Genomic DNA, 13694 nt, shown 5'->3' on the forward strand with positions numbered 1-13694 from the left:
CCTCTTATTCTCACAGCCAGTCCCCCCACACTCCACTTCATGCAGATAAGCATTCTGTTATTAGCTGCATGCCTCTTGCTTCCACAGCCAGCCCACCGCCATGGAACGCAAATCCCTGCTGTAAATTAGGGACCTGCATGGAGAAAATTATGAGTGCCGGATGTGAGACACAGGTTGTATCTCGCATTCTCCACCGAGAAAGCTTTGAGAATATTCCCCATGTGTAGTGAGTACGGATAAGACGAATAACCCTGACCAGCATGTGAACTCTTCTAGAGGCAACGTCTCAGTGAGCTCATCAGCGGCAGAGGTGGAGGGCAGCACAATGACGGAGGTACAAGTGGTGCATGCATGATGTGTCCCCTGTGACATGGGCGGATAGGTGCCCCACTCTGGGCACAGGGATGCATGCTGGCCATAGGCATCTTTATTTATCTGACATTCATTTGCATATTTTGATTTGCTTTGATGTATTGCCCCTGCAACTTTTCTGGCCCCGGAAGCCACACTTTTATTGCACCCACCCCTCCTTACGGTTAAGAAAAATTTAAATAATGAATCCAAATCATGAACAATGTATATTACAGTATACAAGTCTTGGCGAAAATATATAAATTCCATTTATTTAGCATTTTATTCAGACATAACAAATATCCGCTGACATTATTTATATTGTATTCTTTAGTCGTATGCAAAGCAAGCCCTATTTTCCATGGTCAGGCCAAGAAAACAATACCGATGGAATGGAAGAAGCATTATCAAGAAAGTAAGGCCAAGGCACTCTGTGACGTTGTACATCCCTCGTGCTCCTAATCCTGAGCGCCTGCTGTACGGTGCCTGCCTCCTGTACCTCTGCCTGAATGGAGACTGAACATTGCACGGCACAGCAGCTCGCCATTTTGGATGACAGTGTGGGTCATGACAAACTGCATGCGTCACAGAGGGCCTCAACACGTGTACATCGTATTTTCAGTAAGAACAGACGTTTAAACACGATGTTTATGATTTACAGTATGTGAAAGGAAAGAGCAATGTCATATCTGTCATCAGCAATGTACAATGCATACATTTCTTGTTAGCCAAGACATAAAGCGCAACATTATCTTTCAACATGTATTAATGTAGCCCTCCAAACCATTACGTTGGATGTGAATAGTTTGAAAGGCACTTTCGGAACTTCTTTAAAAGTATTCTGGTCACACGCAGGGATGTTTCTTTGTTTACATGCCTTTGGTATTGAATCCGATATTTGACATCACTAGGACAGAACTTATAAAACCCAAATCAATGACCACACAAGTCTTTATTGAGATATGTGGCAAAACACTGTCTTGGGGGCACAGATGGAAAGCAACTTAGGGGGGAGGGTGGTGGGGGGGGCGAACATTAGATGCAACAAAGGCCAGGTTGAAAACGTAAGAATGTTATTCAAACGGGAGCGCACAACGTAAAAAACAATAGCCAAGGGCCTCCACCTTGATGTTACAACTGGACCACAACAGCTTTGCTACATAAGGCCATCATGCATGTCCTTGCCAGGAGAGCCAACCTGAGAAGCTCCATGGTTTCCTTGAGAGAGCTGCACTTCAGCTGAACAGCAGACCAGCAATGAAGCTGTACTGATCAATTATATTATCTGGGATTGAGGCAGGGGATGTCGGTACCAATGCAAAGGGGACAAGGCCTCCCTCAACCCCAACTCTAGTCTCAGGGTGCCAACCCACATTTTCATTGTTCCTCCATCACCTCAGTGCAGCCCAACTTTGTTAAGCTTGCTCGTTGTGCGCGCTCTCCAATTTCTTGACATTGTATACATGCTTAATTTCTTTATCCTTTCTCGTGCATGCTTGCCAGAGATTTAAGTAGTTGCCATTCCTTATTCTGTTGCATCATGCATAGTTCCCCAATGGCTGCTAGCGTTGCTGCTATCGCATATGGGTCCGATGAATGGGGAACCAGACGGAATCTTTTACAGGGGGGGGTAGAGCTTGTTTTTTGCTCACACTGGAGTAAAAACATATGAAAGTGGCATCCATAGTGTCACCAAAAGTCTCCCATGAGCGACCGTTTAACCATTTGCTTGTAACACAGGCTTCTGTCAACAGAGCCCCTTATCCCTTTCCTGCTGGTTTAAATTACTGGCATAATAATACACCTGTTGCAGGAGAGTTCAGTACACTATTAAGTTGACAACGACCTGGAATGTGTCCTCGCCAGACATTATCAGTCAAGAAATCCTGAGGAGACAAGTTAAGCAGCTGCTTCTTGAAGCAGCTTAGATTAAGTTGCGCAAATCTTGCTGTAAGCATTTTCAAAAACGTAGTCCGGTAATCTTTATTTCGCCACATAGGCCGAAGCTCACACCCAAGGCAATGCCCAGGCATCCCATTCACTCACCACCACTCTCAAGAAGCCACTGTCTTTCCAGAGCCAGGATATGGTTTTAGCTTCAGTTAACCCGCTCCCATTACTCAATTCTCAGTTCGATTTGTGATGAGGCTGGGCGCACCTGGCCGTTGGAAGGGTTGGCCATTTCCTTGTCTTCCGCATGTGTGGCTTCTTGATCAAGAACCTCTTGACTTTCGGCCCCAGTCTCGTTCAGAATTTCTATTGTATTCCCTTGGCCGCTGCTTTTCTGCAGCTGCCCATTCTGTGCTGGGTAGTTCATGGCCAGGGTGTCGTAGATAAACTGGTAATCTTCCTAAAAGAAAAATAAGAGGCGTGTTATCGCAATACAACACAAGGGCATATCTTCTGTTTGTTTCTGGGGCATGCACAAATACATTCAATACAGTGGTATTTACACTTAAATTCCTTTCAATAATCCACAAATATTTCTAAATCGTTTTGGTTACAATAAGTGTCATGGGAAGTAATATCTTTTGCAAGCAATCACAAACTGGACTCAAAGGAAGTGCTCCCATGACAGAACATGTTCCCTGAAGCAGCACCCAATTAGAAAACACAGTGGGAACTAGTACAGCATTTATTTTGGACCAGGGGAAAATGGGTCATTTTAAAGCTGCTGAGACGCGATACACATTTCTGGCCTTGCCCCATTGTTGCCTATGGAATATTCAGAGGGTGAGTGGGACAGGCGGGGAGGGAAAGCAGATATAAAGGACCAAGTGCATCATGCATTGTACCATAATGGACCCTGGTAGTGGGAGACAGTGATAGAAATAGGAAAATGGCAGTGTAACTTGGATCTCTAATCGGAATACATGTTTCACATGAGCAAAGGCTTCTGTCTGGCGTTGGGAAAAGCCAATGGAGTGACCAAAGGGGCTGGATGCCTCACAAATCCTGAATTAGATGGACATGAAGGTGGTATAGGAAAAATCTCCGGGTTGTCCTCCTTTGGTCCCTATCACTTGTCAGAGAGTTCCTCAGCCAATGGGCACTGTCTGACCTAGAAGAAGAGGTCCCTAAACATGGCCAACCTGGAGATTTCCAAAGGGTGTGCAACTCCATCACTGTGAGGATGGATAAAGACCAGTCTCTTTAGTACAATATATCCCTCAACCATAGGTTTGCCACTGTAGTCAGGCCAAAAGCAGCCCCAGGGCACCGGGAATACAGCAACATGCCCAATTGAAGCTGCAGGTCCACTATAATGCGCCTGTGGGGCAGCTCGGCAGACCTGCAGGCCCCTTGGAAGCATAAGCAAAGCTCCAATGCAGTATGCTGAGCAGGCCCCAGACAATGTCAACTTACCCTCCCCGCCCGCGTGGTCCACAAAGTCAACCTCCAAAGAGTTTGCGACAGGAAGTCGGCAAACACACATACCTGGAAGGTGGGAAGTAACTGGACCAGGAACACCTTGCAGGCTATCTCCTAGTCCTGCAGCTCGACAAACATACGAGTGAATGAAATACGAAATGGCTTCCCAACCTTTGTGTTCCATTCAGCCCAGAGATAGCATACAGAGGTGTGCTCTATGTAGGCTACCGATAAACTCACTAGCCAATCCCCAAAAGCAGGCGGGAACTCTTAATCTACACCTTAGCCAGGGCGAGGGCCCAGGTCTGCATACAAGGATGGCACTCATGTTAAAGTGTATGGGAATCTAGAGATGGGGGATGTGGGGCAAGACATGCTTGTGGGAGATCATGCCGGAAGAAGGAAGGCTAGGGGAGGAGAGCAAGGAAAGCACAATGAGTTGCGGAGAAGAGAGTTTGTGGTTGCAGGGACAAGAGAGGATGTCCCATTATGCTATAGTGGCCACTGTAGTAGGTCGCAGGCTAGGTCCACTGTCTATTGTGGATGGCTTGGTGGGGCCTGCGGCAAGACCGAACGTCATGCTCCAGGCACTTCATCTAGAACTTGCATCCGCAGTGTTGTGAAATAAAATTACGAGTAGTTAAGGCCTGTTAAAAGATGATATTCACATGATGAAAAGAAACAATCGTGTTGCTATGTTTAAAGCAAATCGATAACATTCTGCAATGTTATTCAGATAGGCCAGAATGCTGCAACTGTGCGCTGATCTATGCAAAGAGACGACTCCATGTTTTCACTAAAATGCTCACTAGTCTAGTATGTAGTTCTTCTTGGCGCATATGAGCAAGAATTAATTCTCCATACTACTCATGCTCTGCACGGTGAGGTTATTTATTTGAACTTTACAATTATGGGCAATCCAGTTAGTACTGGACTGCTTTTGTAGTGAATGCTGCATAATGTCTCTATACATCACTTAAAACAAACCAGAGCTGTTAATCTCTTTGGTGCCTCCCTATGCGAAAGCCAAAGGGATGACATACAGATGGGTCTTGTTTGAAGTTTGTGAGATGAGCAGGAAGCAGATGAATGCCTTTAACATGTGTCTTGAAATGCTGTGTATTGGAGGGAACAGGTTTGGTTGGGCTTTGCTTGAGATGTCCTGTCCTGTTTGATGTCAGCGTGCTGTTTTGCTGTTTATCATCAAGACGTTTACCAACCTTCCTGGTTTGGATCATTTGCTGAAGGAATATGATATTATAACGTGCTAAATACCCAAAGGTTTCTAAGCGCGGATCCGGGGATCAAACCCGTGTTGCTCTGTGTCATCTTGCTTTCAAGGCAAGCACGTTGTCGCTGAGCTATTCTCCCGAGATATGTTTTTGTCACCAGCATGAGTTGGTCAAAGTGAGACATCAATGTGTGCTGAAATATATATGTTTAAGAAAAGTTATAGTTGTGTCATATATTTTAAAGAGGAATGTTTAATATCGTGCATACAGTGCTGTAAAAGAATTGAACATGATCACTCTCAAAAGTGTTGACAGTAACTGAAAAATCTTTGCTAGAGGTGCGCTTTGGCTAATATGCTTGACCAATTTCTACTCTGCATTGGTTGGCGGGGCATGCAATTTGACTGAAGCCCATGGTCCATAGAGTGAGGGCAATGGCCAGGGCCACAAGACTTAGAAATTAGCTCAGAGTCCCATTATGGGGGCATAGTGGACATTTGACCGGGCAACAGGCTAGGTCCAGTGGATATTGATTGGGAGTTTGGCGGTGCCAGGGCCATGGTCAAACCTCATGCCCTACGCAAAGCAGCCATAACTTGCATTCCGGGCATGCCCTTCTCAAAGTGACACCTATCAGTATATGCTGCAAAAAATAACATATGTTTGTTAGAGCAGGACTATAGTTCATATATTTTAAAAGAGGAATTGTTAATAATTTACAGTGGTGGTACATCATGGACCACCTTTTGATAACACACCTGCGGAAACTCGGTAAAGAAAGTTTCTTAAAGGGACTTAATGGTTAAGTCGCTCTAATAATACCTTTGAAATTAATTCAGAAAAAATAGCTCTGTTAAATGAAAGTTACGGTTGCAGTATAAAATCAAAACAACAAAGAAAAATGACAGTTATGCAACCATAACTCATGCCCCGCCCTTCACTGCTCCGACTATCGTCCACAACATCAAAGTTGACATCATAAATGGACACCATTGGGCAGCTCACTCCCCTTCCCCTGTCCCCCTCCTTCACAGATCCTCTGCTGCCCCACCTCCCTTTCTGTGGCCTTCTGCATTGCTGATTGCGGTCTGCAAACTGCAGGGGATGCATGGTTACATACACACTGTGCACCGGCTACATCTGGGGCTCTTTTGTGCATCAGGGTCCATTTTAGCCGCCTGCAGATCGCAATTGCATTTATTGCCTGGAACTTCAAGCCTTGATTGAACTTTTGAACATTGCACTTGGAGCACTCTTTTAGAAACAGACTGAAAAACTTTGTATGAACTATCCTCACACGCCTTGATTCTATGCCCTCATCACTTTTAAGAAGATGCATCCACCCTCAACGTACAACGTTTTGCGCTGCTTTTCTTATTCTGTGCACAATAAAGTCTTGTTTAATACTATCTGCCTATTTTATGGGTCTTCTCTTATTTGCCTGCATGGTTACAGGGTGCAAAGTTATGGGAGAGATCCCAAAAGCTGCATTAAGTGGCAGATCCGGATTTAAAGGAAATTGGTAAAGAGACGTTTGTCTGTCACAATTGCTGAAACATGTCTGGGGAAGCTTGTGGTCTCAGGCAAAAGGGACGTGCCTTACTAGTTTTGGGCTGGACTACCCCTTTTGGAGAAGGACCAAGCCCGATTTGCATATGGTCTTTCCCCTTCTGTAATGGCTTGGCAGGATGAAAAACGATGGTCTGGAGGGTTGCCCAGAGCTGAGCCTGTGGCTCTGATTTATTCAAAACCTTCCAACCATCAACTTTTGGTTTTGCTTTTGTCTGTCACAATTATACATACTCCTGAGATTGAAACTTTGCATAAGCCTGTGGGATGTAAAAATATGTACTGTTACAAGGCCAATAATCTGACCCTGTCATTAGGGGATAGGAACCCATCTTAAGCTAGGGGTGGAAGGCCTACCAGCGTGGATGCGAGAGTCAGCCCTACCTCAGAAGGGGATGGTGGGTGTTGAAAGAGCCCCAATTCTTGTTTTTCCCCCCCCAAGTGCCTTAAACAGTACCTGCTTACATCAACCATGCGCTTCTTGAAGCACATTCTCGCTATGTTCACTGTCTTGATTTCTGACCCACCATGAACAGGACAACTAATCGAGAACAGTGTGGAGAGCAATGCCGCCAGTGTCCCACAAGATCAACATTTCTGCGCTGGAGTTGCTGAACTGGCAAGTGATAAGATATGATAGGTTAATTATAATGTGCTTAATACCCAGAGGTTTCTAAGCGCGAACCCGGGGATCGAACCTATGTTGCTCCGTGTCGTCTTGCTTCCCAAGCGAGCACTTTGCCCTTGAGCTATCCTCAAGAGACATGAAGTGAGGGAAAGACACGGCAGGGGTAGATCATAAAGCTGCTGGGCCTGCAGCACACTACTCTTCAGCAGTGGCATGTGCCGAAACAAAGCCACTGAAAAACCTTTACACCACCAATGACTTCTCAAAATGCCACAATCCCCACCAGTGACCAGACCAACCTTGGGGGAAGCGATGCCAAGGCCCCCCTAACATGAACACAATGTGGGCTGCCATTGTGCCTCACTGCTGTTCCACACACATTTTTTTTTAATGTGTATGTAACTGCTCCTGGGGGGTGGGAGTGCAGGGCGAGATTGGCTGTGGTCAGACAACCTATCTGAGGATAGGGTGGGGGATAAGGGAAACCCCCAGGAACCTGTGGGTTATTCGGAAGAGAACAGAGGAGGAGGTGAAAGACCAAGAGGTCTGCATGAGGAAAGATGGTAGACTGCAGTGTGGAGGCAATGTTTGGTGCAGGTGAGATATTGGCTGGTGAGTCTAAGTGGTACCGTGTTGTCAGTGTGCATCTAAGACTTGTGAGTGAATGCACAATGTTTCTGATAGTGAAAAGTGTGTGACTAAATTGAAGGTGATGTATAGAAGTAGTAATAGTGTGGATAAGGGTGTAGTAGTGTGGAGGAGGGAGAAGTAACCTAGAAGGGTGATGGAAAGTGGTCAGAGGAGTGAGGGAGGGCAGAAGAATGTAGTTGGGAGCTTGAAGTAGTGAGGGGAGAATATCAGAGGTGGACATGGGTGTGATAGGAAGAAGATGGAGTTGGGCATCGTGTCCCAAAGGCACGCCCTATAATCCATTGTAGTCAACTAGCAACATAGATAGAGCAGGGTCAGTCTAAGAAGTTCCTGAGGAAGCTCAGGTATACGAGGCATTTGCCTTTAGCATTTACCTCAGTGCAAAAGTCAGAACATAGACAGTAACAAGAAACCTGGGAGCAGGAAACACCTGCGTCAGGGAGGGATTGGTGCATTTAGACGAGAGTGGGAAAGGGACGGCCCTTGATCCCTGCTTTGGAGTGTTTTTGGGCCGTCTATGACACGACATATATAGATCAAAGTTAAAAACGTGTTTTCAAATGGAGTTAAGATAGCAACGGATAAAAGGTTTGCCTATGAACACTGGGAATGCTAACATAGGGATTTCTAAGTAAAGAAACAGCCTGCAACTATGCCCACTGAGTGGATATGGTCTTTGTCAGGACCCCGTGGCATTACCAAAGACCTTGTTTCAGGCATAACATATGCATAAGGGGTGTCAGAATGCCCTTGAGGCATGGCATTGGCAGTGCTCGAATCAATATGTCCATTGGACAGGGCCAGAGCCAATCACCAGTGGACAGATGAAGGATCTGACAGGAGCCTGGACTATGGTCACAAAAGCAAGCCATATGCAGAATGTCCACTGGGCATAACTGCCTACCAGAGGTCTACAACCTGCACTTATCCAAATGATCCAGTAGCATTGACTATGCTGGGTAGGGTGGGTGGACGCGGAAGTCCAGCACGTCTGCGGATACGTCAAAGGTTGCTGAACCACGTGCTAGGCTAAGCCCAGTAGACAAAGGGTGGCTATAGTTTGCCTGAGGCATGGAGTAAAGTCTTGAGCTGTGCATGGCGCCACAGGGCATGACCACGGGCCGAGGCCAGCAAATTCAAAAAGAAGCTTGGCAGTGCAAACCCATGGGCATTGTAGGTTTGTTAGTATTTATTATTATACACATTGAAAAACCTCGTTGAGATATGCTATGCTTAAGTATATCTTAACCTCTGACCCTCAATGGAAAAAAAAACATTGATTAAAGAGGTGTTATCGTTAGTAATATTCGGTCACACAAAACACACTTTAGTCAATAAAATCTGGACTTAACTATCAATATCAAATTAGAAAAAAGGGACAATGAGTACAGACCAATACTCGAATGGGGTTGAAGAGAAGGAAGGAAGATGGATACCTGCTAGGTAATGCAGGGTATCCATAAAGAGGACTCAGCAGGACAAATGTAATTTATTGGACATGACTGCTGAGAAATGAGGTCTACTATTTTTTATCAAACATGATCAGTAAAATGTTGCCATCTGCATTTCCAAAAGTCACAGAGAGGCCTAGTAATATCACCAAGTATGTCCCCCCAGCTTCTGCACAGAGCAGTAGTTCACCAGCAATGGTCCAGTAAATGGCTGCTGCATTCTGCTCAGACTGGAAAGGAAAGATGATGGCTGATCAATCCCTCTTAATGCTTTATCATTTGGGACCCTTATGTATAACAATTCTGAATGAAACCCCTGGAGAAAGAATTGTGCTCTATCACACAAAGCATCTTAGAGAATACCATGTTTGCACCCAACTCCGGTTATAAAAGTAATAATATATACAGTAGTATAGTAATATACTATGAACTTGTATATGATTGTTGACTCATATGTTTTTCTTTTGATGCTTTTTATCTTGTGTGGAAAGTTTAGACTCATTGAATTCTACTAAAAATCATTCGCATTCACAAGTATCTGTTCACAATCACCAGACATAACGCGTGGCACACAGTCTGCTTATCACAACTCTTGCTACGCTGCGTCTCAAGGACAAACCAGTCGATGTTGCAGCGGGATAAAATGAAGGAGGGTCTAATTCACAGGGGCAGTGGAGACAACCAAAAACACTGAATGGACCAAATAAAAATGGCCGTTATTGGACTGTCTCCCTCTGCATTGCAACATGCAGTTCGTCCCCACAGAAATTGAAAGCAAATGTCTGACACAGTTTTGCACCTGAAAAGACAAAAAAGAAGGGCGCAGTAGCATCAAACCCAGGGGCAGTAGCATCAAACCCGGGGGCAGTAGCATCAAACCCGGGGGCAGTAGCATCAAACCCGGGGGCAGTAGCATCAAACCCGGGGGCAGTAGCATCAAACCCAGGGGCAGTAGCATCAAACCCAGGGGCAGTAGCATCAAACCCAGGGGCCAATGGTCCTTTGAGGAGGAAATACCTTGGGATGGGAGATCAATGTGAAGCAAGTGTTTCAGAGGCCAGGGGAGGCTTGAGTGGCTCAGTGCACCCTGCCACAATACACCATCATTATCGACAAAGGAGATAGATGAACGGGTGGAAATGCCACAAACCTCCCCCACAATCCCAGAAAATTTAGATTTCTATGGCATGCTGACTCCTGTTTTCTCCTACGAATCATATATGTATCAGGTCTCCTCCCAACAGCAACATAGGCACATTAAGAGGTCATGCACAAGTGACAGGCTATTATTGAAGTCTATGCAAAAAGGACGAGCATACTTGTCCTTGGCACTTAAGAGGTTAATACCAAACACGGTTATGTTATGGAATACCCTGTCCTGCCATCAAAGAGACAGAACATATGCAATCAATCCCTTGTGGTTGATATCGTCAGATAGGAACATGTGTTGATACTTGTCATTAGGGGAGACAGAGAAGAGGGTTTTACTCACAAAAGACGTGACAAATCCCGGGCGTTCTTTGCGCAAAGTTTTCACTGTGTGAAAAACGTCCACTGCACCTTCGGCTTCAGCGCACTGCAACAGGTTCCACAACGCACATACAATGCCGGTTTGCTGTGCCCCATCACTGAAAAATAAATGATTTGATGTGAATTTTAAATTAGAACTATAGGAATGCGACATGTTTATGCAGACATGCTTTATCATAGTTTTCTTAATACCTCTCGTGGTATTAGCCTCCAGTAGTCTGAGGCGCTCATTTTGCTCTGTGGCATAATGTGAATGAACGGAGTAAAAGCCTTGCGCGTTTCCACTGTCTCCCTTCGTCTCCGCCATACGAATGCCCCTGTATTTGCACCGGCCTGCATTTTCATGCCAGGCAAAAGCTGGGGATCTCCATGGAGCCTGCTAGCTTTATACACGAGCATAAAGCAAGTGGGCTCCTCAGGGATCCATTGCAGGCGGTGTGGTGACGGGCGGCAAGTAATAAAATGTACCCCTACCACCTCTTCCAGGGGTGATATAGATTCAGGATGTGTATCGTTTGAAAGGCAAGAACTCCAAAACCATAACTGTCACTGGTGCAACCCCTAAGTTATGCCACAGTGTAATAATTCACATTATAAAAAAAAACAGGTCATTTTGCTCCATTGTGTAATTCGGCCGCGGGAAGCCTATATGTTTAGACGTAGGCCGCTTAACGCTGGAAATGTTGCTCTTTTGCATGGCAGAGTGCAAATATGTAGGGCAAAAGGTTGTGTACATTTGTGTATGCCACTTTTTGCCCTACACATTTTCACTCTGCTGTGCAAATGAGTAAACACTGCCTGCTGCATGGGTAGATACATGGTAGGCAGTGTTTAATTGTGATTGTAAATGCTGCCTGTTATGCGAGCATGGTAAGCAGCATTTACTCATTTGCACGGCACATTGAAAATGCGCAGAGCAAAATGCCTTTAGTCCTGCATATTTGCACTCTGCCATGCAAATGAGCAAAATTTGGCGGCGGGAAGATGCCTACGCATATGTCTATACAGAAAGGCTATAGCAGCCAAATTATGCAATGGAGCAAAATGAGCTCCTGAGGGTTTTTTGTAATGTGAATTATTACACCATGGAAACATTTAGGGGGTCACAGTGATGGTTTTGGAGTTCTTGCCTTTCAAATGATACATACCCTGCATCTATAACAACCCTGGCAAAAGATATATGGGTACATTTGATTACCAGCTGCCCGCCACCATCATAAAAAGCAGCAAAAAGCAGGTACCACAGCATTATGTGGGGCATCACCAGATGGCAGGGCTGTCCAACGCAAAGTGTGGGGGTGGGGGCTGTAGCATTTTGAAATGTGTTGCCTATATCGGCATGTTATCTATCAGTGCACACTGGTAAGACAGCTGTTCCCACCAAGGCATTTTATCCCATCAGCGTCTTAGGCTGAATGATGCTATTTGTGTGATGTCTTCAGGCTCAATATTCCTTTGCGACCTATTCTTTTGAGTGTGCTACGTGCAGTTCAATAGTATGATATTCACACAAGAAATAGCAGGACTATTTTTTTTCACAGAGCTTACGGGGGCAGTTTAGTCTCTCACAAGACATTTAACCAACTTATCAATGTCTGCATTATTTTGCAATGCTCCCTCTAACGTCATTTATTTTGAAGTCATGCAACATATTTCGTATGGACATTTAAACCACATGTTCCCTTGTACGATGAAACACATCGTGCAGAATCTAACAATTACATTTTGTAGTTAGAGATGCTAAAACGTGTTACCATGCCAACAGAGGTACTGGAGAATGGATACAGGATTGTACGAAACCTCTAATAATACCTTGCTTCTAATACCTTTCAGCACAATGACTTCTTTGGCATTCGTTCCATTTCTGATATGAATATAGAGACAATGATATGGGCATAATATAGGGGTAGTGAAAGCGACATGTATGGTGCTTAGCCTCTGCTTCAAATGGGCCATATTCTCTGTCTCTGACACCTTAGGGAGCACGGGCAGTGCTTGCAGAGCTACTCCACCCTACACCTCCTTCCTAACCAACTTGCAAAGTGAAAATAGCATGGTATTCTATAGCGCAATGCCGAGAGGGAGGGACATCGTTTTGCGATCACCAGGGGCTCGAATCAAGTACTCCCTTTTATGTCACAGTGCCTGAAACACAGGCTAGACACAAATGAATTAACTGTCGTCACAATTTTCTATTAGGGGTTCTCTTAGGTGAAACCAAAGAATGTGCACAAAATAATGTAGTGTGTTTGGGGTGGCCTTTCACCAGGATGTTGTCGCTTCTTAGGTTAAACTCGAAAGTCAATGTCTCTCGGGAACGTTCACAGGTATTCAAAGGAAAAAAGGTTCTTGTTAATTCCGGATCCTGGTCGGCCTTGGCAACTTAACTGCGCAAAACATTTGCAATACAACTGTGCAGGTTGAGTCAAACAAATCATGAAGAACCTCAAATAAAACAAGTCTCAGTGCCCCAGGGTCTCACTCTCACAACATGAAACCATGGGACCAGGCACTCCACACATTCCACGACCTGTTAACTCCATGAATGCCTGGGGCAGTATCCAGGTGAAATGAATGATCCTTGCTGCACTGTTCCTCTCTCTGAACTACTTCAACTGCAGTACCGTGTAGAAAAGCTGCTATTCCCAGTACCAAGAAGTGAATCGACTATCTTGTTCATGCATCATACCAGTTCCTTTGCAACCCCACATTTATGTCCACTGCCCAACGTGATCAACAGAAAACCCCAGTCAAGAGTGACCAATCAATGACCAAGTTAATCAGCCGCCCACATTTCTAAGTAAGTGTCACACATCTGATGTTCCATTGTCTACTCCTGCACGACTGTGTGTGCAATTAATGTAATGGCATTTGCTTAAACCGTTCAACTCTCCTAAATGAATGTACTCA

General features: G+C 45.0%; 1 protein-coding gene across 7 annotated transcripts in view; it reads right to left on the minus strand.

Moving 5' to 3' along the window:
* Window positions 1-597: 597 nt before the first annotated feature.
* PTPRC (protein tyrosine phosphatase receptor type C) overlaps window positions 598-13694 on the minus strand; it is an 846024-nt gene continuing 832927 nt past the window's right edge. For all 7 annotated transcript variants that reach the window (XM_069641238.1, XM_069641237.1, XM_069641234.1 and 4 more), the window contains 2 exons: window positions 10747-10882; window positions 598-2701 (listed from right to left, as the gene is read on the minus strand). In XM_069641238.1, coding sequence (XP_069497339.1) covers window positions 2468-2701; window positions 10747-10882 — 370 coding nt within the window. In that variant the 3' untranslated portion in view covers window positions 598-2467. The remainder of the gene's footprint in view (window positions 2702-10746; window positions 10883-13694) is intronic.

The sequence above is a fragment of the Ambystoma mexicanum genome, chromosome 1q, assembly GCF_040938575.1.
Source record: "Ambystoma mexicanum isolate Mex_15411 chromosome 1q, UKY_AmexF1_1, whole genome shotgun sequence".
NCBI lineage: Eukaryota > Metazoa > Chordata > Amphibia > Caudata > Ambystomatidae > Ambystoma > Ambystoma mexicanum.